Raw genomic sequence first — 27,202 nt, forward strand, 5'->3', positions numbered from 1 at the left:
GGTCATAAAAATCTGTAGTCAAAGGAATGTATGGAACATATTGTGTATAATGGATAAACGTGGTTGCTTCACAGCCCAGTGTGTCAAGGTGACGCTTGCTCTTGCTAATACAGTAGCTAGTAACTAAAAGCATAACAGAGCCCCTTTAATATGCAAGCAAAACAAACTATTTACTTCTGTTTAGTCTCATATTTTATGTCTTCGTAGTTCAGGCTGTACATTCAAAAGACGCCATTATTCATTATTCTGTCCGATGAGTAAGAAATGCTTAAACCTCATTCATCTACAGTGGATTTGTTTTCAGTAAACCTTAACAGCAGTGGCTGCCGTCACAACTTGACTCTGATTTTCTTCCCTCAGTCCCGTCCTGTCAGCAGGTATTGGTCCTTGTCAGCCTCCTGCTGAAACGTACCAAGAAAGGTTGGGCCGGTTTCAGCCATTGAGAACAATGGAAATGCCTTTATGTGGGTAACTGTCCCAAAATGCACTCTGAAACGTGCTGGTGTTTCATTTGGTGGTCTGCCTCTGCAACCCCTCCCACACGCTAGTTACCCCATATGGATGGTCCCACCATAGCGCTTCCTCTGGGGATAAGGCTGATGAGGCTACATGAAACAGAGTCCACATTTTCAGGTGCTGCTCATGGACTTTAGAGCAGGGGGTGTCATCTGCTGGAATCTCAAAATGAGGATACGCTTTCATGAAGCTTCACCAGCCCATCACCATCTTCCTCTACTTTATTGTGCTCCAGCTCATCAGTGAGCCAACTGTGACTTTCTACACTTTTGCTAATTTATCAGCCTTCATCATTCATTCTTCTGCTCACACCTAGTTAGCCCATCATCTCCGTCCAAGAAAGAACCATGGCGTCAGATTTAGACAAGCAGTAGTTTGCTACACATCTGCTGCATGCGTGGCCTCATTCATGATCTACTCCTGGATTGCTTTTCTCAACCGTACTTCAGTTTTGTAAAAAAGACTTTTGCTGTCTCCTCCGCCTTCATCACTCCCAGAATGAAGTTTAAATACCCAGTGGTGGTCAGTTCACTACACTGATGCAGCAGCTCCCTCTAGTGGCCGGTGTCAGAGAAAAGCCAACCCTTTCAACACTTCCACAAACATTTAATTGTTACCACGAAAACGTTTGGGATGGAGGGAAAGCTCTAGCACAGCAAAACTCAAACGACACGCACCAACACTGGAGTCATGTCTTCAACTCAAGACTCATCGATCATGATCACTTCTCTTGCTTCTAAAAATGTCCATGACCATTACGGTGTTACAGTTGGGAGAAACCTGCCAACTGTAGGGAGCGTTTAGGACTGTTGGAGTAGTGCTAAATAAAAGCACAAGACATAACATCCTGTTTAAGTCATCAGAAACAAATGAAAAAAAACAGTTCAACACAAACATTTGTGCAAAAGCAAACTGAACATGCGTGAACACGAACCAACACTTCTGTCTGTGAGACTCAGGACAGACATACATTCAAAAATGTATGTTGGACAACTCGCTCTGGAAGTGGCTGACGTACTCCATGTTGATGAAAGACGACGGAGACCCAGACAGGCTGACAGAATCGGCTGGAGTGAGAGGCAGCTCGGGGAGGAGGGGAGGCGTGTGCAGTGGCTTCGGGCTGGTGGGGCAGTCAGGGGGCAAGTCTGTCTGCATTTGTGAAGGAGCAACAGCTACACTGCCCAAGGTCAGCTGGAGATCCGGAGCCGCTCCAAAGTTGGCAGCGAAATTTGGTTGGTACTGTGAAGACTGCTGCATGTGGGGTTGACTCACCACACTTGAAAAGGTCTCTGTTGCGGGGTTACCTGAAAAGAGTTACTCACTTATCCATTGAACCAAGTACTAAACTGCTGCGACTGGCATCCATGTTTTTACGAATGTGGTCAAACCTACTGCTTCAGATACTTGCCTTGCTCTCCGGTTGGCTGCAGAGACATGGGGACCACTCTCTGGTTCTGGGCGCTTTCAATAGTGGACCCCTCGCTGCAGTATGTCATGTAAGTGCGGGGGCTGGCTGACGCTGGATTGAGGCACTGGTACTGAGATGCTGGAGGGTTTTCGTAAATCGGCCCGTTGGGGAAGAACATGGGCGGTGGGTAGAAGAGATTGTTGTTTTGCTGGCTGGGCACCACGGAGATGAAATTCTCCATGAAGTTAAATGGAAAACTGACAAGAAATGTTGAAGAGTTGGTAGAAAGATCAGCTCTGGCAATAAGGAAAATACTTTACGTTGAAAAATACAGGAGAAAACCGCAATGCTGCTTTATTATATTATGATAAACTCCTAGACTGAACATGATTTTAGTGTAGGGATTGTAGCTTAGAATACATATATAAAAGTCAGTATCATTTCATTGAATGTACTGAGGCACCTCTTCTCATTTGACTTCAAACATCAGGTCAAATTTGAGCTCAGTCAGAGCACAAAACAGGCCAGTCATGATAGTACGTTTTTGACATGCTGTTCCAGCTCAGGCTGCTGCCAAAGAAGATGCTAAATAAAGCAGCACAGGCCCAAAGCACTGGTGTAAGCGTGAGCTTACCTGGAGTATGCCTGCATGGTGAGCTCGTCGTGGTTATCTTTGGTGAACATGCCATCAGTAGGGTCCCCCACAAAAGGAGGGGTGAATTCTGCTGTGTTGAACGGAGGCGGAGGATTGTAAGAGGATGTGAGAAGTTGCAGAGCATTGGCTCTTCTGAGTGGCGGAGGGCTAATCCAGTTGCAGTGGTTGAACTTGGGCAAAATCTTAGGGCTAAAAGTGGGTGTGGACGTAGAGGGTGCTGTGAGAGCAAAATCATAGGTAAGAGACCGAAGTCAAGCGCTCAAAAACAACAGGCACAAATCGGGGGGAACCTGGATTGTTGAGGTCTGCTTGCATGTTGGGGTCAGAGAAGAACAGCTCAGCAGACTGGGCTGGAACAGAAGCTACTTCAGGGGAGGACTGGGGCAGAATCAGAGCGTAGGGACCAGAGAAGCTAGAGTTTGGCCTTAACAGTCAGGAGGAAACTATTATACACCCAGTTTACATATTAATAAAAACAAACACGTAGCTGGAGTAAGGGATGTGGAAAACCAGAAGAAAACAATCTTATAATATTCCAGGGCTCAACATTTACCCTCAAAGTATAGTTTTGCTGGCAACAATTCCTAAAACACACATTTTCGAAATGGCATACTGGAGTAGAGTTCGAGTCTTTGATTTGAAGTTTGCTAGAATAATAAATAGTAAACTGCCATGGTGGTGTGTTTACTGACCTTTGAGATGGAATTTCTGATCTCAGACTCGCTGCTGGCTGAGACCGTCTGCGCCGACCATCACCTCCATTTAAAGAATTGATCTTCTTATACTTGGCTCTGCGGTTCTGAAACCAAACCTGAAAAACAACACGAAATGATGCCCAACTATTCATTTAATAATAGTCTAACAATTGAACAATGAAATATGCTGTATTGCATTTACGTTTTATCAAGTAATATTACAGCTGGTGCCTGTCAGTGATCAAAAATGTCTGCAGTGAAACTATTACTATAGTTATAACTAATATGAATCTTCATGCACAACTGAACTATACCAACTATATAAAAAGACATTTTTCTCTTTGTGGATCACATCAGTGACACCTGTAACGTTTCAAAATGAGTAACCGTTTTCTTTGCTTTTCGCTCAGGACAGTAATTTTAGACTTAACTCAGGTACAGGTTAAATGGGGAAATGTGAAAGTTTGTTTGCTAAGATTATTACTGAATATATAAAAAACAGTGGCTCTCCAAAATCGCAACAAGACTTCACTGCAGATGAATGGAAATGTGCTCAACTGATGATGAACTTTCTGAAAGTCACCCTAAACCAGGGGAGGTCAATTGCTCATAAAAAAAAATAATTTCGAAGAATAGTTGTGAGGGAAGGAAAATGGGGGATGTAATGTGATGAACATCCGACTTACGACCTGCTCGACTTGCGTCCACCCGTACTTAAGACCAAGGCCAGCAGATGCTTTTTTTTTTTTTTTAATTCAATGTCTGGCACCGCAGCACGTAGCAGCTTGGCAACGCGTACGACAGTTACGGCAGCACAGTATCCCAGCATCTCACTCTCACACAGTGATCTACCACTACAGAAGCACCTATAACCCTCGCCTTGGCTATTTTGAGTGGCATTCGATTTACGTCCAATCTGACTTACGACCGGTTGGTTGGAACCGATCCCGATCGCAAGTCGGATGTTACCTGACAATTTAAATAGCAATGAAAAATGTAAAACTACCTTTAGTTTCGCTTTGACTTCATGGCAGCCACAAGTGGCCCTCAGGCCACACATTGCTCATGTCAGCCTGAGACCAATGACTCATATGGATATATATGGATAATTAGGTAAAATGAGTTTAAGCCAGAGGCTAAAAGGGCCTTGTACTGTTCTCTGATGTTGCAATCTCAGCCAATGGGCCACAATAGGCTACAGAGATCACAGGAATGGTCACGTGTTAGAGGGCAAAGATCACGAGTGGAGAAGCTACTATTATCATCAGTATTCTCAAAACACTACGAGGCAATTTTATTTTCATACGCAGTCAAGGTCGAGATGACAAATGAAAAGCAAGAAAATAAGTCAAGGCACCAAGGTGAAGGCATTTTGTTGTCAGTTTACTTTGAATTCTGGAGGTCAAAATCTCACCAAGACGCGTTGAGGAGTGACGCCGACTAACTGAGCCATGGCTTTCCTCCTCTCTGTGTCAGGGTACCGCTCCACCTCGAACATGGCCTCCAGCAACTCCAGCTGATCTGTGCAAACAAGCAGCGTGTCGTCAGGTCAAGTGAGTGAGACGTGCCGAGTGTTTACAGACGCTGCTCCCTCACCAGGGTTGTAAAGAGTGCGACACCGCTTTGGCGGCGGCGCCAGTTCCCCGAAGTCAATCGTGTCAAACTCCAGTTGCTGAGCCCCATTAATACCGGCGCCTTGATCGCCGGTGCAGTTGGTGCAGCTTTTAGTGAAGGTCCTGCTTCTCTTCGCCTGAAATGAAACGTTGCAGTGAATGATGTTAAAGCAGAGACAAATTATTCAGTTGAAATGGAGTGAGTGACACGTCATTTAGCTGTACTCCAAGACTGAACATCCTCAATACTCTGCCCTCTTCGGTCTCAGACCCATTTGAGACATGGACATCTGTGGCAACAGCACACTTACAGCAACTTTTTAATGCCGAGCCAACAATGCAAGTGAAGCAATGAGCTGTCCTGCACACAAAAACTGGAAAGAATGGGTGGAGAAGACCCTAAAAAAAGTGTAGCCAGCGAACGCAGCACAGTCTTACTCACTTTCTGCCTCAAAGTGGAAAGGTAAACTAGCATACTTCACCTTCATTTTTCATGTTCTTTAACTCGGCAAACATCAGACCTTTTCGATGTTTTGATTTTATTTTTGTGAGTCATGAAACACAATTGAAATGAAGCCACCAGACATTTTGACGCTTGTTGTGCGGTGCAACAACTCAAAGGAGGATTCATTAATTCACCACAACATGGGCAAACAGTTGAAAGCAAGTTTACCAAACAATTATTTCCAGGTCTTCTCAGAGTCGTGGAAATCATTAGTGATGAATCGGTCTAATTTCTAAAACGTTCTCTTCGAGATCAACCAAAAGGCTGCTGTTTGTGGGTACACAAAATCAGGAAATGAGTGAAGACCTTGGGATCATTCAGGAAATGAAGCAGTTATGAACAGACCACTGTATTGAGATGGAAGACATAAAACTAGTGAACAACAGTGAGAGATTATCTGTGTTTCCTTGTTGATTTGTGACATGATGGCAGCCTAACATATAAAATAAAAATAAATGCCTTGTAAATTTGAGACACTTAACATATAGTTCCAACAGTATTTCTTACCTTTGGTTGGGGGCAGTGCTGAGACCCGCTACAAGCTAAAATGGGTACTTTCCTTTTGGTCACATGACTGTGCGATGCTGGTGCCTGAGTGGGGGCCAAAGATGATAGATGGGCAGGTTGCTGGCAGGTGGAACAGATATGGTCCTCACTTGGGTTCATGTCGGGTCTGTTCACCAGGGCAGACTTGGAGAGACACGTGCTCTCCAAGCACAGGTGCTGACACTTGTCATTGCGGACTTCTGTGTGCTTCTCTTTCCTCATCCTCTTCCCACTTCTTTTAGGCTTCTCTTTCTGTTCCAAACTTTTCACTTGGTTCTCCTCTGTGGGTCTGACATTGTTCTCAGTCCTGCTCAACTCCTGAGGTCGCTCCAGCTGGTCATCCGCTGCATCACCCATCCTCTCTTCCTTTTCTGACCGGGCCAACAGCAAAGGCGAGGAGGACAGTGGGGCCTCACACCATCCTGAGCAGTCTCCAGCATTTTCATCCTCAACAGCAGACCGTTCTTCTTCTTGTCTTTTGTTTGGGTCACGCTCCAACTTGTTCGAGGAGTTTTGGTGGGCTAGAACAGGACAAGAAACGAGGACAATTCCAAGCACATCAATTTGTAAAACAAGTGAGATGATGTGTTGGGCACCAGCAGAGAATAGCAACTCAAAGTTTACATCAATTTGAAGGACATCAAAATAAAATTGAAGACTTTGTATGAAACTGTTGCATAATTTATCTGAAGGCTAAGTGCAGAAATATTTCCAAACAGCACGCAGGCAGCCCATTTTTAATGATTAATTATTGACCACAATTATTTCAGCAGGACGGTTGAGAGACTTACCTGAGTATGGAGAGTACCTTTTTGTTATCTATCACCAAATTAAAACTTTTGATTTTTACCACTGTTTGAAAAATAAGGAGCAAAATTCTAAATGGATTTCAAGTAAATTTCCAGGAAGCAGTATTTTTTTTAATTGTTGTTCTGAATAATTGTGTTTTTTAACAGTGATTGAAACTACACAGACTCAGGTCATGAACTTGGGGTTCACGGAGGTCGCCATCTTTGTTTTTCTAGTCCTGTACTTACAGTACCTGTTTTATTCGTCACTCTTCATACATAAGAGTACGGGTTTGTTTGTTTTTTAAGAATTATATTTATGTGCATGTTTGCAAATACAATGACAACCAACTATACCTAAACTGTGTCGTGAACTTCTGAAACACTAGAACAATATGGCTCGAAGGTGAAATGGTTTGCTCGTTGTTTCAGCAGCGACTTACAAAGGTTACCCACCGACAGCAAAAAAAATAATGCTGGTTAAAAAAAAAAATGGCTTCAACACCCAAACTACTGTTCCGTGAACAAAACACAGTCAGTCTCGCTTCAAGTCGCTGCACTTGTTCTTGCGCCGCCATTAGCATCATCCTGTTCCCAGCGAACTTTGGCCCAGACGAACGAAGAAAGTTTTGGAACATGACGCGGCAGTGTTGCGTTTATATATATATATATAAATATTAGAACACACTGGTGGGCCCATTAATCTCCGTCCACCGACGCACCTGACTGCTTATTAACCCAAACACGGGCCGCAGCTCACCTTTGAAAACACTTTGTCGCGAGCGTTAATTATAAACGTGAATCGTGTGGAGGAGGCTCGTCTCTCGAGGGAAACAGCGCTCTGCACAGGGATGGACGCGTCCAGATACAGTGGCGAGGCCGCCGCCACGGCTCCAACTCGGGCCCAGAGACGCTAATAAACTCATTATAAACACAATTACCGAGGCGATTAAGCTTAATTGTGGACCTACCCGAAGTGTCCGGCAACTGTTCGCTCATGGTTCGTTGCTACCGCCAGCAAAAGCGCCCTAATAGGGTGATTTAGTCGCTGATTACTGCGTTGTTCGCAGCTGCTGGAATTAAAAGGTGGAAAAAAGTCGATTCCTCCGAGAGATTCTGCTGCAGAGTGACAGCCAATTGGATGTGGCGGGACATTGCTGACTAGAAACGAGAGTTGTGTGTGTCACTTGACCAATCCTTGAGGATAATATTTGTGCTTAGATTCACTTTTTAGACACTTTTGTTCTACACAAAGTTGGTCAAACCTCTGTTATTACGAGTTGCACGTTTGTAAATAGCTAACTTCTCCGATATGTTGCAGGTTTCCGCACAATTTAAGGCTTTAAAATGGAACCAACCTGCGACTCGAACCTGTTACAGTACAGTTTCTGGTCATAATGCTGGGGGGAGATTAAGAAACTAACCTGCTTCTGTTACGCTTATTGTTTGATCGTGCAGAGGCAAATTCATGGCATATAAAAGATGCAAATAATAAGGTCACTGGGAAGGCGGATGCTGCTGCTGCTGCATGTGCTCAAACGGACCAGCAGGGGGCATCAGGGGCCAGTTATTTCAGTCACCTGGGAGGACAGCGCGTCATGTGAGGGCAGCTTCTTGTACCTGAAGTATGAGCGCAGGTTGAGCACATATTGTTGGTGAAGCATTTCATGACGCGTCATGACGCCAGGTTTAGCCTTAGATTGACTCCTTCTTTTCCGCCTCACTTTATGGACCAATTCAACTTCCCTTTTATCAACAAAAAATACACAAATAGCTCAGTTTGCTCAGCCTCACACCACTTGACATACATGAAGTTAATATTTATATACATTTGACCTTTAAAACTAGTCTTTCCTGTAGTCGTGTTCTCATGGTCCCCCAGCAGATGGTGCACTTACTTGATCCCCTGCTCTCCTTCTCCCTGCTCCCACACATTGTCCTCTTATTATGAGCCACATCAGCAGCCAGGGACGGCCTGTCTGAGCCTCCATGATCCAGCAAGAGACGTCTGCGGCTTCCTCCTCCAGCAGATCTCTTCCTCCTCCAGCAGATCTAAACAGCCATTTTAAATGGTTTCCCTCAAAATGACTTATGATCCATCATTGTGTGAGCGCTCAGATTTGTTTCCCTGGAGAGTGTGAAGAGTTCAGCCATGGCAGCTTCAGTCACATGTGTACAGTAGCAGCCTCTGATGTTGCACGGAGGAGAGTGGGCTGGAGTGTAATGTCCCCTGGTTAGAGTCGGTATGTAGGTCAAGCTCATGCTGGTGTGCGTGTGTGTGTGTGTTAACGCCACACTGAGACTCTGTGTCTGCATGTCTTTTCAACGTATGTTACTGAGGTGTATTCTATTTCGGTGTGCTGCTGCTGAGCTTGCAGAAAGGCTGTGAATGATTCCTGAGCATCAACGTTGCGCCCAACACCACTGGGGGAGATCAGTCGCGGGCCAGACTCAACATTTGGTTGCTCTGTTTAGCAGCACCATTAGTCAAGAAATCATCATTAATCCACAGGCTGGTGATGTTTCAGTGCTTTTCCTGGCTCGAAATGGAGCTATGATCAGGGTTCCAAAAAACAAGAGAGCAAATGGACTGTGACTTGTGATGCTTGAGGCTTAAAAAAAATAAATGTAAATAATTTAGCAGGGGAGTCTGGCTGCACAAGATCCACAGAAGTCACGGTGAACATCGGCTTCTGGACAGCTCCTGCATGGTGACGGCAGAGCAATGAACCATGTTCATCTCGACAGTGTAACAATCATTTTTAGGCACCTGCTTGTAACTTATGACTTTTTTAAATAATGTCCTCATGAGCGAGCAGCCTTTAGCTCTTCACTCACACCACAATGTTGGAGGCCGTGGTTTTGAATTGCAGAAGACTAACTCCTCCATCAAGTGGACAATTTAGGGAACCACAAGTGAGTAAACCATCCAGGACACTCAAGCCAATAAGCATCATAATAAAGTTCTCTCGCTCATGAACAAGACCTTGAGAATCTTGAACTCCTCTGTCCCCAGATACCTTCCTCTCCAACACTCTTTGTCCACTGTTGCTCCTCTGCTTCTGTCCTAACCTGTCAACGTTCATCTCCAAACTCCTCCACACACAGATATACTCTCTCAGACTCACTGCCAGTCCTTATGGCAGGCCTCATGACTATAAAGCTTCCTTTTCTCTCTACTCTTCAGTCGCAGCTCACCCACGTCAGTCGTCTCCACCACTCTGGCCTGCACCCTCCTCTTCACCTCCCTCACTAGAAGTCTATTGCTATGGATTAGTCACCAAGAGGACAAAATATTAAGGAAGTGAGAGAAACATTTTCATTTGCATCATAATGGAGGGGTTTAAATTCATGCACTTCCTGTTGGTCCAGGCACAGTTTATGTGTTTGGTCATTATATAAGATACTCTGCAAGAGTAGTCTTCAACTGTAAGTCAGAGTGTGGTGTATTTATAATGTAACAGCTGACAAAAAAACACATGTTCTCACAGGTCATGCAGCTATATCTAACATGTATATGATCGAATATGGCCATGGTTGTGTTTGCTGGCACATCATGTGTTGTTGCTTGAAGGTTGTCCGTGACATGCTTGTGCAACATAAGCGCAAAGGCGGTGCCTTCCTCGGACTAAAGCAATTATATCGCTGTTCTGAGCTTTGCCTTATGTCCTCCTCAGGCCACCATAGTTGGGAGAATTCTGACTGGAATACACATGATAAAAGGAACATAGTTCACAGAGTAAATTGTCCTCATATAGTGACTAAAGCAAGTGACATCAAATAGATACAGTATGCAGTTTGACTACATGTAGTTACTCCAACACTGCATATTATTGAGTTTTTTACCATGGAAAGTAGTGAATGTTTTCCGATTGTGCTCGAAGATCAGCCTTGTCCTCTTGTGATTAAACACAGTGAAAAGTCCTGCTGGCTGTACTCACGTGATCAAACCATGTGATCAACCTATTTACAGTCTGAAAGCAAGAAACTGTCTCACCACAGTGAATGTGAGGATCTAAAACAAAAAAAAAAACCACAAGAGAGTTTCATCCAATCAGGATTTCTTTTTAATTTGGAACAGAGTGGCAGATTAGTGACAGGGCGGTGGCGTGGAGGATCTGCCTCCCCTCACTCACTCAGCCGATGACAAAAACTCAGCCTTAAAAAATGCAAATGTATAAAAACAGGAATGGGAACAGCAAACATAGAGTAGTGTAGCCACCGATGGGCTTCACAGACTCACACATGTACAAATACTCTCTCTCAAACACACACACACACACACACACATCTTATTTGGCTACGCAGGCTTGAATGGGTACAAACGCACATGTTTATGCTTTTGACAGTCACTTTAGAAAAGACAGTACGTGTTGAGATCATTCCTGCCTGTGAGAAAGTGTCGGTCTGTCCTGCGGCACAGAGACAGACATGCAGACAGTGAGGAGACACAGTCAGTGTGTGTGAGAGCCACAGAGTGGGAGCGGATGCCCCACATTCAGCAGCCGACAGACGAAACACACGTCGACAGTCAGTGTACACAAGAGTCTGCTGTGAAATACCAAGATAAAGCACGCACACGCACACACACACACACACAGGTGATGGGTTTAGATGAGACACACACACACTTGCCCTTGCGAGGGGCCCGGCGACACACACACACACACAACAAGCACACACACACACAAGAGTGGAAGAGGTGTGTTACCCGTCTGTGGAAGAGCGTGAGAACTGCTGGAGGAGGTAAACACACACTCGACCACAGTACATTCCGACTTTAACTCACTTTCTCTCAAACACACACACACACACGGACGAGTATAATTTTGACTCCCATGCATTTTGATCTACAGTACTCAGTATAATAGACGCTACTAGCCCAGTCGCACTAGTGTGGTTATTGTTACAATCTTTTAGATAGAAGCACAGACACCCCACCCCCCACCCCAGGTCTAAACCCCACCCCAAATGAGTGTGACAATCGACCCCACAGGCTCCAAATTGAAGATAACCAATCAGAGTCAAATATTACGGACACAAATGACCATATCAACCAAATTAAGGCATATGGGATCCACATCCAGTTCAGATTCACACTCCTTTTTTTTGTGTTGGAGCCCCTCTCGCTCGCCAGAGGCCCCTTTTCTAGCAATCATGGTGGGATGGAAAAGAAAGCGAGGCATGCAACAAGTGTCCGGGGGAGACGCTGAGGACGATGGCTGGACACACGCTTGTGCTTTTACATAAACAGACCCAACTCTTAACCCACCACCAGCTGATCCATCAGCTCGCTGCTAACATGGACTGGACGGCAACTGAAGATGCGATTCACATTATAAAAAGTCTGTTGATCGTGTGTGTTGGTATGGAGTTGTCTTATTGACCCGGATTATTCCAAACTGCTCTAGAAACTCACACATTCTGTCCACACTGAAGACTTGCGTACACATTTCCTGACCAGCACAGGCTTAGCGCTGAAATGTTTTTTTGATAGCGATGAGGTGAACAATCTACTGACTTGAGACACAACCTCATTCAAGTACAAAAATCATTGTATTGTTTTGTACGCTCTCTTTTGTTTATTGCATGTAACGCTAGCAAAACGCTTGTTCAATGTAGCATTCTCCTCACGCGACCATCGTGTAAATTCTCATCAACATAAGGTGTTGCTTATAGCGATTTAAAAATAGAGTAATAAGAAACAAAGCCAAAATAAGAATTTAAAAGAGATTGACATAAAGTTGTAAAATCCCTAGCGCTAACTGCTAGCTCTTTACTTCTTGCTACATTATTCATCGTGTTCTTTAAGGTGAGCTCGGCTCGAAACAAACTTTTGTTGGATGAAATGTGAGTTCAGTCACTGGTGCCGAGACTGAAACGCAAAGGATTTCAGGAGCGAAGACAAACGTGTGGGCAGACAGCTGAGAGTACAAACTACAAACAAGGAACTGGCAATATAGCAATGTAGCACAGAGCCATGATCGCACAGTCATTAAAACAACTCCATATGTTTGAGTGTGTGTCGCTGGCGAGAGCGCAGCTCATCAGACGTGATGACAGATGTGACGAATAAAAACTCGGTCTCATGGTCATGCAGGTTAGTGACGCCAGAAAGAATATGCTGATATTTACATATAAACTTTTTTTTAAACTGCTAAATACACATCCTCCTTTATTATTATTATTATTATCATCATCATGGCATTATTATTATTATTCACCATCCAGCTGAACACATTGATATATTATTGATTATTATTACTATCGGTAACTAGTCTTTGTACAGCTGAGAGGAGCAGACGGCCGCCGGCTGTGTGTTTGAAGGGTCGAGCACCGTTTTCTGGTTGGCCGAGCACAGAGAGAGAGGTCAGAGCCACCGCCGGACAGCCGTATGTGTGTGTGTGTGTGTGTGTGTGCGCACGTCGGCATGACTGTGTGATTTCTCTGTGGGCGTGTGAATGTGTGTCTGTGAGCACCAGAGGGACGGAAGGCACAAAAGAGACCTTTCCTCTCACCTTTGACCCTGGGCTCTGTGTGACCAACCAGACGCTCTTTGTTTTCTTTTTTTTTTTTTAGATGGAGAGGAGGGGGGGCTGGTGAGGAATCAGCCCACCAACTTTTTGTGTTTGGCCCAGCCTGCCCCGCCCCCCTCCTCACCTCTTCCTTTTGTCACTCGCTCCATAAAACCAAGAAAAAAAAAAAAAAAATGTGCTGGAAAACTCAGGTTACGAGCTCGTGTTTTGTTTTGCTTAATTTTCTCTTTTTTTTCATTTTTTTTTTTACAAAATAACGTCATCACGTACAGAACAGGAGAATCTGTATTATATTAATAACAACATTTACTTTAAAAACAGCTCGTGTGTATGTGTTATTTTTTCTGAATATATTTGCTTGTTTTTTCTTTTTTTTGTCCTCTTTTTGTTTTCTTTGAAAAGACAGTTCCGAGTCCGCAGAGAGGAAGTCGCTCTCAAGTGTTTTGGAGACTAGAAGAGACAGGGATGAGGAGAGGAGAGCAGATGAAGGGGGGAGCGATGAGGAGGACGGGTTTTCGAGGCCTCTCTCTTCTCGCTCTCACTCTTTCTTGCCCTCTGGGTGCGCGTGGCGTCTCTCTGGCGATCGAGTATTACGCGTAGAACTCTTCCTGCTTGTCTGGTTTCTGGTAGGTGACGGTGGCCTGTTTGGGTTCCTCCAACGTATAGCTCCCCTCGTCCTTCTTCTTCATCCTGTAGACCAGCAGCATCACCAGGAAGGCGGCAAAGAGGGCGCCGACCACCCCGCCGACGATCACCGCTGAGGAAACACCGAGAAAATAATTGAAAAACTGATACAAAAGTGGACTGTAAAGCGGTTTGCATTGATAAATGAACTGGAAATTAAAATTAATTTAATTGACTGAAAATAAACTGAAAAAAAACATACAGGACAAACTAATAATCAGGGAACATTGCATGTTAGTGCCACTTAAATATAAAAAAAATAATTTAAAAAGATTTATAAAAAAAAAAAAGCTTTATCATTAAAAAAAAAAAGTGCAGCACAAGTTATTTTTCAAAGTTTGAAAGGTAACAAGACCAAATGGTACTTGTCTGTTAATGTTTGTGGTACACTAAAGTGTTATTGCCTTTTCACCAGATGGCTAACACCCAGACTTTTGTGGAGGTTGATGAGCTCGAATTCACATGACAGAATTGGCCTGGAATATTTGGTGCAATCGTCATCGTTTCACTCTTTATCATCATTGTTGCCGGTGAGCTCTGAGCTGATCACCACCGCTGGAGGTCAGGACAGAGGTTCCTCAAGCTGAATATAGACTTGGTATTTTGTCACCTTCCTCTGCTCATGAACCCCACGACACCATTTGTTTGTGTTCATCCAACAGCCAAAAACAAGGAGTATACGGTGCCAACAGCACAATTGAAGTTATTCCAAACTCTTGAGAAACATTTTGTTTGCATTCACTGAGTGGGAGGTGTTTGCTTTGTTCCAATTTTAGAGAGAAATTCTACAGCGAGCACTATTTGTTTCATGAGTTTCTCTTGCAGTTATAACCCTGTTTGAAATCAGTGCATCCACAACATGATAAGAAGGTTTTGCTGTAGCAGGAGTCACTGTGACGTTCGTATGGAAAACGCTAATTACAGTTCCCCCTGTTTTCCTCAGGCTGGATTCTAACTGGGGACTGGCTTTGAGGCAGCAGCACTAACCACTGCTCCACCTTCTGTCCTCACCATTACCGTAAATAAGAACTGTGGTGAGATGATTCCTTCCGTACGAAGCTTTGCTTTTAATTGGGAACATATGGGGAACGCAGCTTTCCTTCATCAGCGTTTGGAAAACAATAATTACGTGATAACAGCTCCAATGTAGAGCAAAACCTGTTGTTGTAAGATGACGACATCACACTTTATGATACAATGCATAGAGTTTATTAGAGATCTGAGTCCTTCACTGAGTAATATGTGGGGCGCCATATCTGAGAGTGAGGTTCCCCACTGGGGAATGTTTGAAACGTAAGCTGAGGTGACAGGTTCATGTCAATTTCACTCTTTTAGAATAGGTTTTGTTGTTGCAGGCTCCTTGCAAAGAAACACAGTTTACGTCTGTCAAGGAGGTTATTGAAATTTTTGTGGAATTTTTAGATAATAATTTTGGTGGGTGCTGTAAAATCTGAGTTCTGATTGGCAAATGCAACGCAGTTCTATTTTTTTTAAAACTTCAGCTTTTGCTGTGAGAAATGTGTCCTGAAACATGCACTTATCGCCCCAAACATGCTGCGCCCCCTGCTCCCATCTTGTGGCGCCACGGCTTGTCGCTCGTATTCGCAGCTGTGCTTTGACTTTATGTGTGCACGGCCTATACAACTCAGTGCTATTCCAAATGCTGTCGACATTTATAGATAAAATAAATGTTGGGCGATAACACAAATCACAATATGGTCGGCGCCATCTGAGGGCTTTTCCAGTACTGCAATTTAAATTGCTTTTCAGAGGGTGTGCAGGAGAGCAAGATAAACAAAGAGAGGCTGTAAAAACCCCAGCATTGTGCACTGAAAATAGCAACTTCAATTATCAGCCTGTCACCACACAGAGGGGACGTCTAAAGAAATATACGTGATTAATTAGTCAATACAATGACACGACTAGTTGGTCTCTATCACACATTCTAGTCTAAAATCTGTTGCCTCCTGCTTTTACCGATGACCAGGAAATCGGCGAAAACCAGGGCCAGTAGTCCACCAATGAGAACAGCTGAAGGAGAGACAGAGAGCCAGTCAGGTCAGACAAGTTGGCTGCTCCTTCACTTTCTACAACAGCTTTTTGGGAGGAGGAAAGAGGAAGGGTGCACTTGAGAGGAAATTGGATTCACCCGAAAGTGAAGAACATCGAAGGAGGGGCTGGAGAACCTAAGGAGAGGATTTCTCGTTCTCAGCGGGTCAGACTAGGCTAAGTAGTACATTCAGTTACCACGATAAAGGCAGGGTCAAGCTGGTTTATCTTTGCTATTCGGGAAAAATAGCAGGGAGTGAAACAGGAGGCAACCGGGGAATGTAATCTGCCGATCTACCAGGCGATTACCAGGGGTTTCATTAAAAAGAACAGCAGCGGGACACCATGGCGTATTGCATGGACACAGAGCTGGCTGACCACTAGGAATCCGTGTACCTGTCGTTCATTCTTTTTTTTTGTTTCAAAATAAAATCAAATAAACAAAGTATTGATTTGTTTTTTCGTTTTTCTGTTTTGAAAAAATATGGACAACAAAAACGTTATGTTTACAAGTTGAAACAGAAAAATGGAGTACGAAAAAAAAGCGAAATTATTTTAGTTTGTTCTGGTAATACTTCGCTCATGAATCGATCCGGAAACACAATCCAGGGACTCCTGCGGTGTTCTGTGATTTCCTGTGGAGTTGGTTAGCTTCTCGTCGGGAACAAACTGGAGTTGCGAGTGTGGATTAGTTCAGTCGACCATGGAGACATACATTCTGTTTAGAGGGAGTTTTCCCATTTTAAAAAGATTGTCTATCAGCTCATAGTATAGATGAAGTGTGGACGCCATAATGTTGCATTATTCAGGCTCACTTTCTCACTCCCTTTTCTACTTCCAGGTAAGTTGCAGCAATGGCCAAAATGTAGAAACAAATCAAAACTATTTCATGCTTTCGTTTTCTGTTCTTGAGTGCAAAACTGTTTTTTTTTAATTTTTTGTTTCAAAACGGAAAAACAAATCAAATTTTATTAGATTTTATTTTGAACCAAAAAAATGAATGAACGAAAGGTACTCGGATTACTAAGCACCATGTTTAAGTGAAACAGAACTACGAACTACAAAGATTGTAAATTGCAGCAGTAAAGAAATAAATAAACATTTCTAATCAACAGAACATTTTTTCAACTTTCAATTCAGACGCATCACAAGGTTCAACATCTGCTAAATCTTCTGAAACTGACCATGTTCAAGGGGGACTGACTTTTTTTTCTCCTCAAGGATTATCGGTTAGAATCCCTTTGGCGCCTCTTGATTGACACCTACTGTACAGTGCTGTAATAACACTGTCCAGTCATTTTGTCAGACCCAACCAAATGATGGTGATATAGCAGTCAAATTCATCTGTCATTTGCCGTGAGTCTCACAACAGTGAGTTATTCTTATGAATCCACAATTCCAGTTCCAGGGAGAGTCTGAAGGATGTGGCCTGGACTTATGATTTCATATAGTTGTCAGATCTGGACTGAAGTGGACTACACTACAATCCACACGTTAGTTGAGAAGACTATAAATATTTAAGATGTGATGTGACGCGCTAATGAGAAATAAGTGACATCCATAAATCATAAAAGACTCACCTATTAAAACCTCTTTCCTCTCCAGGATGTTCTTCTGTGGTAGCTGAGCAGCAGAACTTCCTCCGTCCACCGTGTTGCCAATCAGATCAGGATCCGCCGGCACCATTCCACGGCCCAGATCATTGCGCTGATCATCACGGATCTCGAAATCACCGCTTGGCCCGGAGGCTCCCACCTCATTGTTGGCTTCCTCTGCGCGACCCTGCAGAAGAGAGGGAGAAGGGACGATGTCAGAGCCAACACAAACCAAAACTTTCCACTTCACATTCACAACAATGAGCCTCTGTGAGTCCCGATCTGGAGAAGCGGAATTTTATCCATGACACACACTCATTTTTGTAAAAACTGCCAGCATAATTACACCGTGGAAAACCAGACAAACCTAAATGTTTGGAAGTGGTGCTGCAGCAAATAAACAAAAATCTTTCTTATGTGTGTAAATAATTAAAGTCTGGGAAAAGTAGGGCTGGAATTAAAACTCAGTATGAAACTGGTAGCAAACGAAATGTGAGCTTTAGCACCAAGATAGTGTGTCGCTGCCAAATTTGTTCTTTTGGAATTGTTCCCATTATGAATTGCACTTTCCCATGATATAAAGTTTATTTTTTATTTAGCCAGCAGTCTTGAGGGACTGCTTTTGTTTAGAAAACACACAGTCACGGAGCTGCTTCGATGTTATAATTAAAGTGGGCTCTCTATTTTAAACCAATACCACGTTCACCAGCCTGCTGCTGGAAACTGTGTGTGGAGGAAAGATTCTGGGTCCAAGGAACCCGCTTCAATGAAATCTCTGCCAGATGAAAAGTGCAGTAGTAACCGTGAGCAGCACAAAGACAAGACTGTTCGGAGAATGGGCCAAAACGGAAAGTAAGACAATAACTTTGTCTCTGGGTGAAATTTTCTTCATTATCTGAGTCTACTTTTGGGCGCAGTAGTCTTAGCACAAACTTCTACACTACACTGCGGGAAAACTGTTCCCGAAACAAACGAGGAACATAATCCCCCCCCAATCGTGTCCTGGGTCAGGGTCTCCTCGTGAATTGGACATGCCTGAGGTACCAAGGGAACAATCAACAATGTCTGGAAGTGGGTCACTGGAGCCTTGGAAGCAGGCCTGGGCAAGGGACTGGAGGGCAAGCTCCTTGTTTCTGTGGCCCAAACACCTTGTGGGGCATCAGTGACCCCATTTATGCTCAATGTTAGGTGCAGAGCCGGAAACGGACAGTGTCCGTGCTATGCGTTAATTTCAGTTCTAACACCATGTTATGTAAAGCCCTCACAAAGAGGCGTGAATAAAAGGCATAAGCTGGTGAAGGAGAGAGGAAACAGGTGACAACATATCTCTCCATGATGAACTGTGGCAGATGGACCTTCACCCAGAGACTCAGCACCCACAGGATCGAGACGAAGCGATTCAGCTGCGTCTCTGTTTACAAGCGTCAAGCCCTGTTCACCTTATGAGCCCATGTAACCTGTTTATCCAACTCTTTAACATCAAGTGAGGACACGATGAACTTTCAACATCAACTTGTAGGTATATTAATATATTTATCATAAACCTCCCAAAATGTAGTCTGTTTTCAAAGAAGTTTGCCATAGATATGTTCAGAGTTACGCAACTCACCTGTGTGGTCGTGGCCAGCTTCGTAGATGTGGGCTTCTCTGGTGGTGGTGTCTGAGTGGCTGTTGTCATGGGAACCCTCGGTCTGAACGGAACCCTGGGCTTGACCGGGGTAGTGACTACAGTGGTGGTGGTAGCTGGGGGTGTCGTAGGTCTTGTGGTGGGCTCTGTTGTCGTGGGTACGTCTTCCTTTGTTGTGGTCTCCATGTCAAAGCCCGGGTAGAAGGGTGAGGGTTCGGGCGATAGGTAGACGTCATCGTCTTCCTCTGTGGTGCTCAGGTCATCCGAGCCACCAGGGGGCTCTGTGGTCTCTACACCGCTACCTGAAGGGTAGGTGGTCAGGGAAGGAAGTGCAGTTGAGGTCCGGGGAGCAGCGGTGGTTTGGGCCGCAGCTGCAGCCCTGATTCTCTCCAGCTCCCGTTCTCTCTCTCTGACCCTCTCTCGCTCCCTTTCTTTCTCTCGTTCTCTCTCCCGTTCCCTCTCTCGTTCCCGCTCCTTCTCCCGCTCCCTCTCCATCTCTCGGACCCTCTCCCTCTCTCTTTCCCTCTCCAACTGCCTCTCTACCTCTCTCTGCCGGTCCCTCTCCTTCTCCCTTTCTCTTTCCCAGTACGCGCCGCTCTCTCCATCGGCTTCTGTCGGCAGGACGGTGGTGGAGGTGGTGGGGTCCGGGCTGGGTCTCGGCTCGGCTGCTGGTGAGGCAGAGGGGGCGGGGCCAGTGGCCTGGGTGGTAGAAAGGATCAGGGCTTCCTCTGTGGTGAATCTGACGACCACTGATGTCGGTCTCACACCAATATCTGGAACTAGAGAACACAGGATTCTAAATTAAAATCCAGCAACAGCATATCACCCTAAACCTATTCAAAATAAAGACCTGAGAATTCACTTCAAAAACTAAAAACCTTGACACTTTTCATCTCACTGGATGCACAAAGACTGCAACATATGGGCCACAGTTGGTGCACTATGGACATTACAATGTTAACTGGCCAGACCGACCTATAGTGCACAAGTTAGCTCTTTCACCTGACAACTTAGTGCCCATGCCACGGGTCTTTTCTGTCTAGAAAACTGACTGGATCCACTTCCTAGACTGACAAGGTGTCCGAGTGGCAACAATTATACCGCCACATACTTTATAGGTTGCGTTTAGAAGTGTAAATTTGCAATAAATTAAAATATAGTGATACTTGTTTGTGTGATGCCACATCGATATTTTGACTTCCCTACATCAATATGTGTTTTTAAGTTGTGTTAAGGCTTACTAACACTGGTTGGCAACAAACACTCAACAAACAGACAACAAGCTCTTGCAAGCATTTAAGCCTTTGTTGGAATGTCACCTTCAACTAACCGCTATGATGGCTGCATCTAAAGAACCAAGACTGACATGTGCGGCATTAAAAGGATAGCAATGACAGGAGACACTTTGTTTCCTGATGTTCCACGCCGGAGACCAATTCTCATGGAACACAATAAACTAGCTACCTCAGTGCTTCACCACTGTAGCATCACAGCTAACGGAAAGAGTAGGTGCAACTCAGACAACTATGTAATGAATATTGTTACTTTTCTGTATTGTATTTTCCCCCAAAAAACGAACACTCTTATTAGCTAATATGAAAATAGATTGCTAGGTAACGTGAGGCTGGCATTTTTGGTGGAACTATGGGATGGATTTTGCGGTGTGTGATGTAAAAAATGTTGGTTTTTACAGTGTTACGTGAAGGTCGAACAAGCTACTTACCAAGAAGCTATGGAGGACTAGGGTTCAATGCCAGATCAAGGCCAGACACTAGGGAGGCCTATGATCAACGAGAGGTGACAATGTTGTGTGATGGACAACTAAGGAAGTACTAGGGAGGAAGGCTTCCTGAGAGGAGAGTGGACGCAACCTGGATGAAACATTGCTGTGTACCTGCTCATCCACACACTATCAACCGAGGAGCTAAAAATATTGCACTATAAACCGTGACTCCAAAGAAATCAGCACAGAGACATTTGAAGAACACGAACACTCCCTTGGCAGGCTGCGTATACAGTATATTTATATTCATCCCCACACATCATTTGTTCTGTGGCGGCGTAATTATCATAAAACTTGTATTTGTTGACATCTCGGCGCTGCAATCTGAGTCTCAATCAGGCTTTTTTTTCTGCTCAATTAGCTCTCTGACAACAAAAAAAAACAAATATGTAAATCCAGTTTAATCTGTGTGAGACCATGACGAGGAGCGAGAAGGGGATCAAAAAGAACAACTGAGCCTCGTTTCGTAAAAGGTTCAAGTCAGTCGGTTCTACAGGGACGGCTTCAGCGAAATGAAGGGGACCATTAAAAAACGAACGATGAAACAGAATCCTATTTGATGGTTTTGAATTGGAAACCCAAGGTCAGATTACCGTTGAGGAACATGGTTTAGACAAGACAAACCTCTCAGAGCACTATATATATATATATATAAGAACAATATTCAGATGAGAAGATATCAAACACAACACCCAACGTTATCTATATTTTTCTGTTTCTCTAAAAATATCTTGGTTACAGTGAAATGAGAAAAAAAAAATTGGGTCATACTTCATGTTCTCTGTGGTGTACCAGGTCATTTCAGACAGTTATTTTACATTTTTAACATACAGTATTAGCCATTGCTTTCTCACACGATATGTACATGACAGTGGAAGTGCCAGCGAGTGTGTGTGTGTGTGTGTGTACTCTTGTCTGTTGGGACCACCATCGGGTCTTAATTGAAAATTAGCAGTCAATCAATAACCTGTTGTAACTGGACACAAAGCATGCGAGAACCTTGAAACTGGTTTACAATACCCCAGACAGGTCAACCCAAATACTCAACAGCCTTTGTGTGTTCCTAGCAGTCACCACGGCTGCCATGACTAGTGACCCAAATCAATAGTTTTGAAGTCATTTGGTTGACCTAGTTCAGTTGGCATGATCATTATGGTCGGGATCTGAAAATGCCCTCGAAGATAGTGCACAGAAACATTTGAAAAAGACGCTTTTGGAGGGAACCATGTAGCTTCTGGACTGGTTAGGTTAAATATAAAAACAGCAGCAGCCTTTCATAAAATATAAAATAATAAAATAAAGACTTTAATAAATTATTTGTTGACTGGTATTTTTCCTTTTATTAAAATTTATTAAAATGTTAGGCATCTTGAGTGTTCTCTATTGATTCGAAGACTTTGGATCTCAATTCTAGCAGCGGAGAACCCGTGTAGTTCGAAACAACAGGACATATATTCCTCTTAGGGGACGAGGGACGGCACCTAAAATGACATGAGGAAAATAAAAAAGGCCACTAACTAGTGCTCACTAGATTGTAGCGTTCTGTTCATCATCATGTTGAATTGTCTTGTTGAGGAAACAGTTACACAACAGAGTCAATTAAATGTACTATCCTCGTGTCGACAAGCCACTGCTTCATTCTAATTTTGGTTATGCTAAAACCAATTTGCATTACAAACTAACAGAATACATTGTGAGAATACATTTAGCCAACAACAGAATACATTTTGAATTTCAGCATTTCATTTTGTTTCTGCAAATTGCACATTCATTTTCGGCCGCTTCTTAATTTTACTGGGTCACGACTTGAGTCTGTCGCAGCACCAGATGCCGGGAGACGACCCAGACAGGCACATTAAGACACCCATTGGCACCTTATCATTTCTGTCGGGGCGATGCTGTTTTTGTATTGGTGACTCTATCTTGCCTCATTATGGAATAGTAGTTGTTTTCACAATTGCGCTTTGTTGTCGGCCACTCATTTACTCACATCAGATTTGAGTCACAGGTTGGCTGAGTCTGTATATTGGCTGATTCAACAGTTCCGATCCTGGCTGCGTCCCTTGGTGAGAATTCATACCTGACTTGTAAATGCCTATCTAAACAGCATCAGCATAAACTATGAATGGCTTCTCGGGCAATGCTGTGTCATGGTTAGACAGGAGGAGGAGGAGAAGAATTTAGATCAATGGATGTTTCCGCTCTTGTTTTTGCCCATGCAGCAATTACAATATTGTTTTTGTACTTAAATATGATGAATGGCAGGAAGGTAATGAGTTTCTTTCTCTTCTACGATAGTCCGCCTCTTCCCTTAAACCTGGCAATGGTTTTATTCCACCTTTTCCTTTGTTGCTGCGGTGAAGGTTGAAAGAGAAACAAATTGAATTTATAACGCTGAGTCTTGCGAGGAGACAACTGGAGCAGATTCATTTCATAACAGGGCCTTCAGAACAATGCAGCGGCTGTCGGAGACATGACGCTAAACTCTCAGGCAATAGCGAACATCTGTCTGCAGAAAAGGAAGCCTGTCCTTCACAATCTCAAAGATCCATATCACTGTTTGAGATAAAGCAATTTGCCAAGATGCAGCCGTAACCGCAGGAGGTCCTTCTGCTGCACCGACTTGCTCTGAATGGTAATTTACTGGGCGAGCGAGTCTCCTCCAGCGCTGAGCCTGAACTGAGGGCAGCCCTCAATGAGTCATGCCTAATAAGGAGTGCCCTGCTGAAGCATCGACAGCCAGATCAGAAAATTACGCCAAGGTGGTTTACGGTAAGTAGGTAATTCCTCCACACGCCAGACAGCCAGCTTCCTCACGAGCAGACAGGTGCACACCACTGCCGGTGTGCATGTGGCCATCTAATCTGTGTGGACGCTAATCTCATTACACTTAATACGGTTTTTGAGCTGGGTTACCTCTTGTTTGTGAGGCTGTGTGTCCGTGTTTAAAGGAGTTTTCTGCAGATCTGGATCACAGCAGTGTTCTCGGCCCCTTTGAGTGCTTTCAAGTCATGTGTTGTAACGCGTGTGAGGACGGGGCGAGGGGGCAGAGCGAGGTTTGGGGGTCTTCTGGGTGAGCAGATTGAAACTGAACAGCTGTCAAGGTTTTTAAGAGCACGGCATGCTCGCTCTCTTTCTATTGCAGATAAACAACTATTGTGTCACCAAGCGCCAATAACAGTTTTGCTAGACAGCTACCAAATACCATCATAATCGCTGCGTTTACATGGACCGCTCTTATCAGACAGAAAAGGCGGATTGGAATGAAACGCTGGCAATGGTCGCGCCATCGCTTAAATATGTGCTGCCACGCCATCAGAAAAATGATCTCTTTTTAAAGACAGAATCTCTTTCAGCAAAGTGGAAACATCAAAACAAATGCGTAACACATAACACATCATGGAAGTGGATGACGGATGTATGTTTTCCATGGAAAATTCCAGAAAGAAACATCACACTGACTGAAGTCTGTTGCTTGTGGAACTCAAGTCATGCATTCTGGCCAAAATATGAAGAGAGCGTGAGGATTTATTCTTCATAATATTATACCAGCATTTTTTTTATCGTCACCTATTCTTTCCCCTTTGCTCCATTTTTTCACTATGGCTTGTTGATTGGTGGTCAATAATGTAATACTATTATTTTTCTATTAATATTATTAAGAAGGGGCATGCTGCTAAGTAATGATTTGTTTCTTATTTTTATTTTATTTTATGATGTTTTTGTTCATGTTGGCACGTTATTCCAAAGCACTTTCCTAGTTGGTGGGATCCTCACTGACCATGGCAATAAAGTGGATTCTGATTCGGATTCTGAATGGATCAAGGAAGTGATGGAAGATTCTCATCTGAAGTGGATGGTATCGCTTAGTGTCAAGGAGACAACAACGGTATAATGTCCGTTCCCACTACATTCATTCGATTGACATTATCTCATGACATTATGTGGCTTTGTGAAAAATCAAGGTAAAAAAATCTATTTTCTGCAGGCGGAGGAGAGAGCAAAATATTTTCCTGAACAGCCAGCACATTAAAAATGTGAATTTTTGCTTTTAAGATTTGTTTCAATTAAACACCAACTGTTGTCTTTGTTTTCTGTTCACTCTTTGGAAGCCATTCATTTGGAGCTAATGGTTTCATTAATTACAAACTACTTCCACAGATTCCGTGAGCTAAATTCATGAAAAGATCATTTCCGGTGCCAATTTTATTCAGTTCAAATGGGCTGGAGAATATCCCAGCCATCGAGGGGGAAGGCCGGGGGACACCCTGGAAAGGTCACCAGTCCATCCTAACATCCTAGCACCTACCCAAAGACACTGACAGGACTGAAACTGTGTCCTAGCAATTCATTTCTTGTTATCGCTAGGTCATGGAGGTCAACGCTCCATCATGTTCTTCTTTCACTTACATCCAGAACCGGATCCAGAGTAGAGGTCGTCGTCATCAAAGTCATCTCTCGTCGAGCCTTCGTCATCGATGGGCGGCGACCAATTCTGTCCCTGAGAGAAGAGACAAACATGATTACTATTCCGGTCGGCATCTGTCTAATGCTTCATTGCAGAGACAAACCACTTTGACAGATTTTTGGGAAACGCCAGCATGCTAACCAGGAGCAGACAGCCAGAGAGCATTAATGTGGACAGAGGAACATCTGTCTGTCTCAAACTTCATGAAGAAGCATAATTAATGAACTGGTCAATGGCAGGGATTTTAGGCGAATGAGATCAAAGGCAGTTTTGTTTAGTCTCTGCATACGTGGAAATCATAAGTGATGAGAAGCTCCAAGAGATCTGCTTAACTTTTGAAGACAGAACCACAGAGCTAAACAATGGAGATTTATAATGGGACACTCTACCAACCCCCACCAAGCGCCCTGGCCTAGGGACAGAGCCACCCCCATACTTTTAAGTGGTAATAATTCACAGGAAATTCATTGTTCCTCAGAAGAATTGAGAGCAAGAGCGAAGCAGACCTCACGAATGTCCTCCGAGCTACACAACAGTGCTTTGTGAGGACCCTTGTGATCAGCATCATGAACTGATTAAGAGCAATTTCGTGGTCAATACAGTCAACAGCAGCCTTGTTTAGGCCGGATATTGACAAAACTGTAGCATCCTCAAATCATATTTTCCATCAATATAAACTTGACAACACAAAAGTAAAACATTGTACATAACCTACTACTCTCTACTACTCTCAACTGCTCAACTTTCCTCATGCTCATGGGAGTCAAACTCAATCACACAAGGGGCTGAAATGACAGCACACTTTTTTACAGTTTATCAACAGTATTTCTCCGATTATCAGAGCCAGGACGACATCAGTCTCTCGGTTGATCATTGTCCAACTTAAAGCTATGGTTCACCACAACACTGACTCGTAGCACGAGAGACATGGCATCCATGCTTGTTTTTTTTAAGTCTCCAAATTAGTTGTTGGTGGTCATAATCTCCACAAAAGCACGTCTTCAACACCTAAATATAGCACGGCAACTGGCATTTGACTAGGATTTTTATCATTGAGTGGCCCCTTCTTTTGCTGAGACACTGATGCCGCTAGTGCTGTTGGAGGCAAATTTTCACTCAACAAATGCAATATTCAACTTCACCATATTTACAAAGTGGCTGCTAATGCTTCTAAGCCACAAATGGTAAAAGTCCAGTGAGACGCAGGGGGAAACGTTGAGAGATTTCTATAAACTGACGACCATTCAGACGTCCAGAACTGATCATTTCTGTACTTCAGAATGACACTGGAAATGGCAATAAAATGGCAAACAGGTCCAGTTGTCAGAGTGAGTGCCAAACATATTTATTCTCCTTCTGATGATCAAAAACACTAGCATTGTTCCAGTCCAAACGACACTGCAACATAAATGTTTAAAGCCAATATTCCTTGTTGAAAATCACAATAGTATTTGGCTGATCTGCTGCAGCCTGTGTGCATAATTCCTGCACATAAGTCTGCAGAAATGTGGACTTATCCAAAGTGGACATAAGTCTTTAAGTGCGTTTTGTGCTCCACAGCACTAAGCCCCCAGAATTAGCGGGAACGTGCCTCAAATCTCAGACTGGAAACCAGCCTGCTCAGGGAAATACTGTAGGAGTGACCTCCATCTCTCCTGTATATCCTCATGCTGTAAAACGCTTTGGATGGTGTCACAGGGAGCCACAACCTGCCACAGTCCCACCAGCAGATGA

General features: G+C 43.8%; 2 protein-coding genes across 3 annotated transcripts in view; both read right to left on the bottom strand.

Annotated features, from left to right (window-relative positions):
- Positions 1-741: 741 nt before the first annotated feature.
- Positions 742-7,862, bottom strand: LOC128757794 (zinc finger homeobox protein 2-like). Its single transcript, XM_053863324.1, has 9 exons — positions 7,698-7,862; positions 5,900-6,459; positions 4,871-5,024; positions 4,689-4,795; positions 3,272-3,390; positions 2,870-3,003; positions 2,559-2,796; positions 1,925-2,181; positions 742-1,820 (listed from the first exon to the last, which is right to left on the bottom strand). Exons 1-9 carry the CDS (start codon positions 7,723-7,725, stop codon positions 1,489-1,491), a joined length of 1,929 nt encoding a protein of 642 aa, XP_053719299.1. The 5' UTR covers positions 7,726-7,862; the 3' UTR covers positions 742-1,488.
- A 3,818-nt stretch (positions 7,863-11,680) lies between these two features.
- sdc3 (syndecan 3) overlaps positions 11,681-27,202 on the bottom strand; it is a 45,486-nt gene continuing 29,964 nt past the window's right edge. Inside the window, exons 2-6 of one of the 2 annotated variants that reach the window (XM_053864188.1) lie at positions 25,411-25,501; positions 19,200-19,996; positions 17,576-17,777; positions 15,924-15,977; positions 11,681-14,019 (exon numbers count right to left, since the gene is read on the bottom strand). In XM_053864188.1, coding sequence (XP_053720163.1) covers positions 13,853-14,019; positions 15,924-15,977; positions 17,576-17,777; positions 19,200-19,996; positions 25,411-25,501 — 1,311 coding nt within the window. In that variant the 3' untranslated portion in view covers positions 11,681-13,852. The remainder of the gene's footprint in view (positions 14,020-15,923; positions 15,978-17,575; positions 17,778-19,199; positions 19,997-25,410; positions 25,502-27,202) is intronic. The other variant, XM_053864189.1, reaches the window with a different exon arrangement.

This window comes from Synchiropus splendidus, chromosome 4 (genome assembly GCF_027744825.2).
Source record: "Synchiropus splendidus isolate RoL2022-P1 chromosome 4, RoL_Sspl_1.0, whole genome shotgun sequence".
Classification (NCBI taxonomy): domain Eukaryota; kingdom Metazoa; phylum Chordata; class Actinopteri; order Syngnathiformes; family Callionymidae; genus Synchiropus; species Synchiropus splendidus.

What these genes read in the sequence shown, in the direction of transcription:
- LOC128757794 (XM_053863324.1), bottom strand. Translation starts at nt 7,725, where the DNA reads ATGAGCGAACAGTTGCCGGACACTTCGG. An exon ending in ACAGTTGCCGGACACTTCGG is followed by an intron (nt 6,460 to 7,697) that starts GTAGGTCCACAA and finishes GTCCTGTTCTAG; the next exon opens with CCCACCAAAACTCCTCGAAC. An exon ending in GCAGCCAACCGGAGAGCAAG is followed by an intron (nt 1,821 to 1,924) that starts GCAAGTATCTGA and finishes AACTCTTTTCAG; the next exon opens with GTAACCCCGCAACAGAGACC.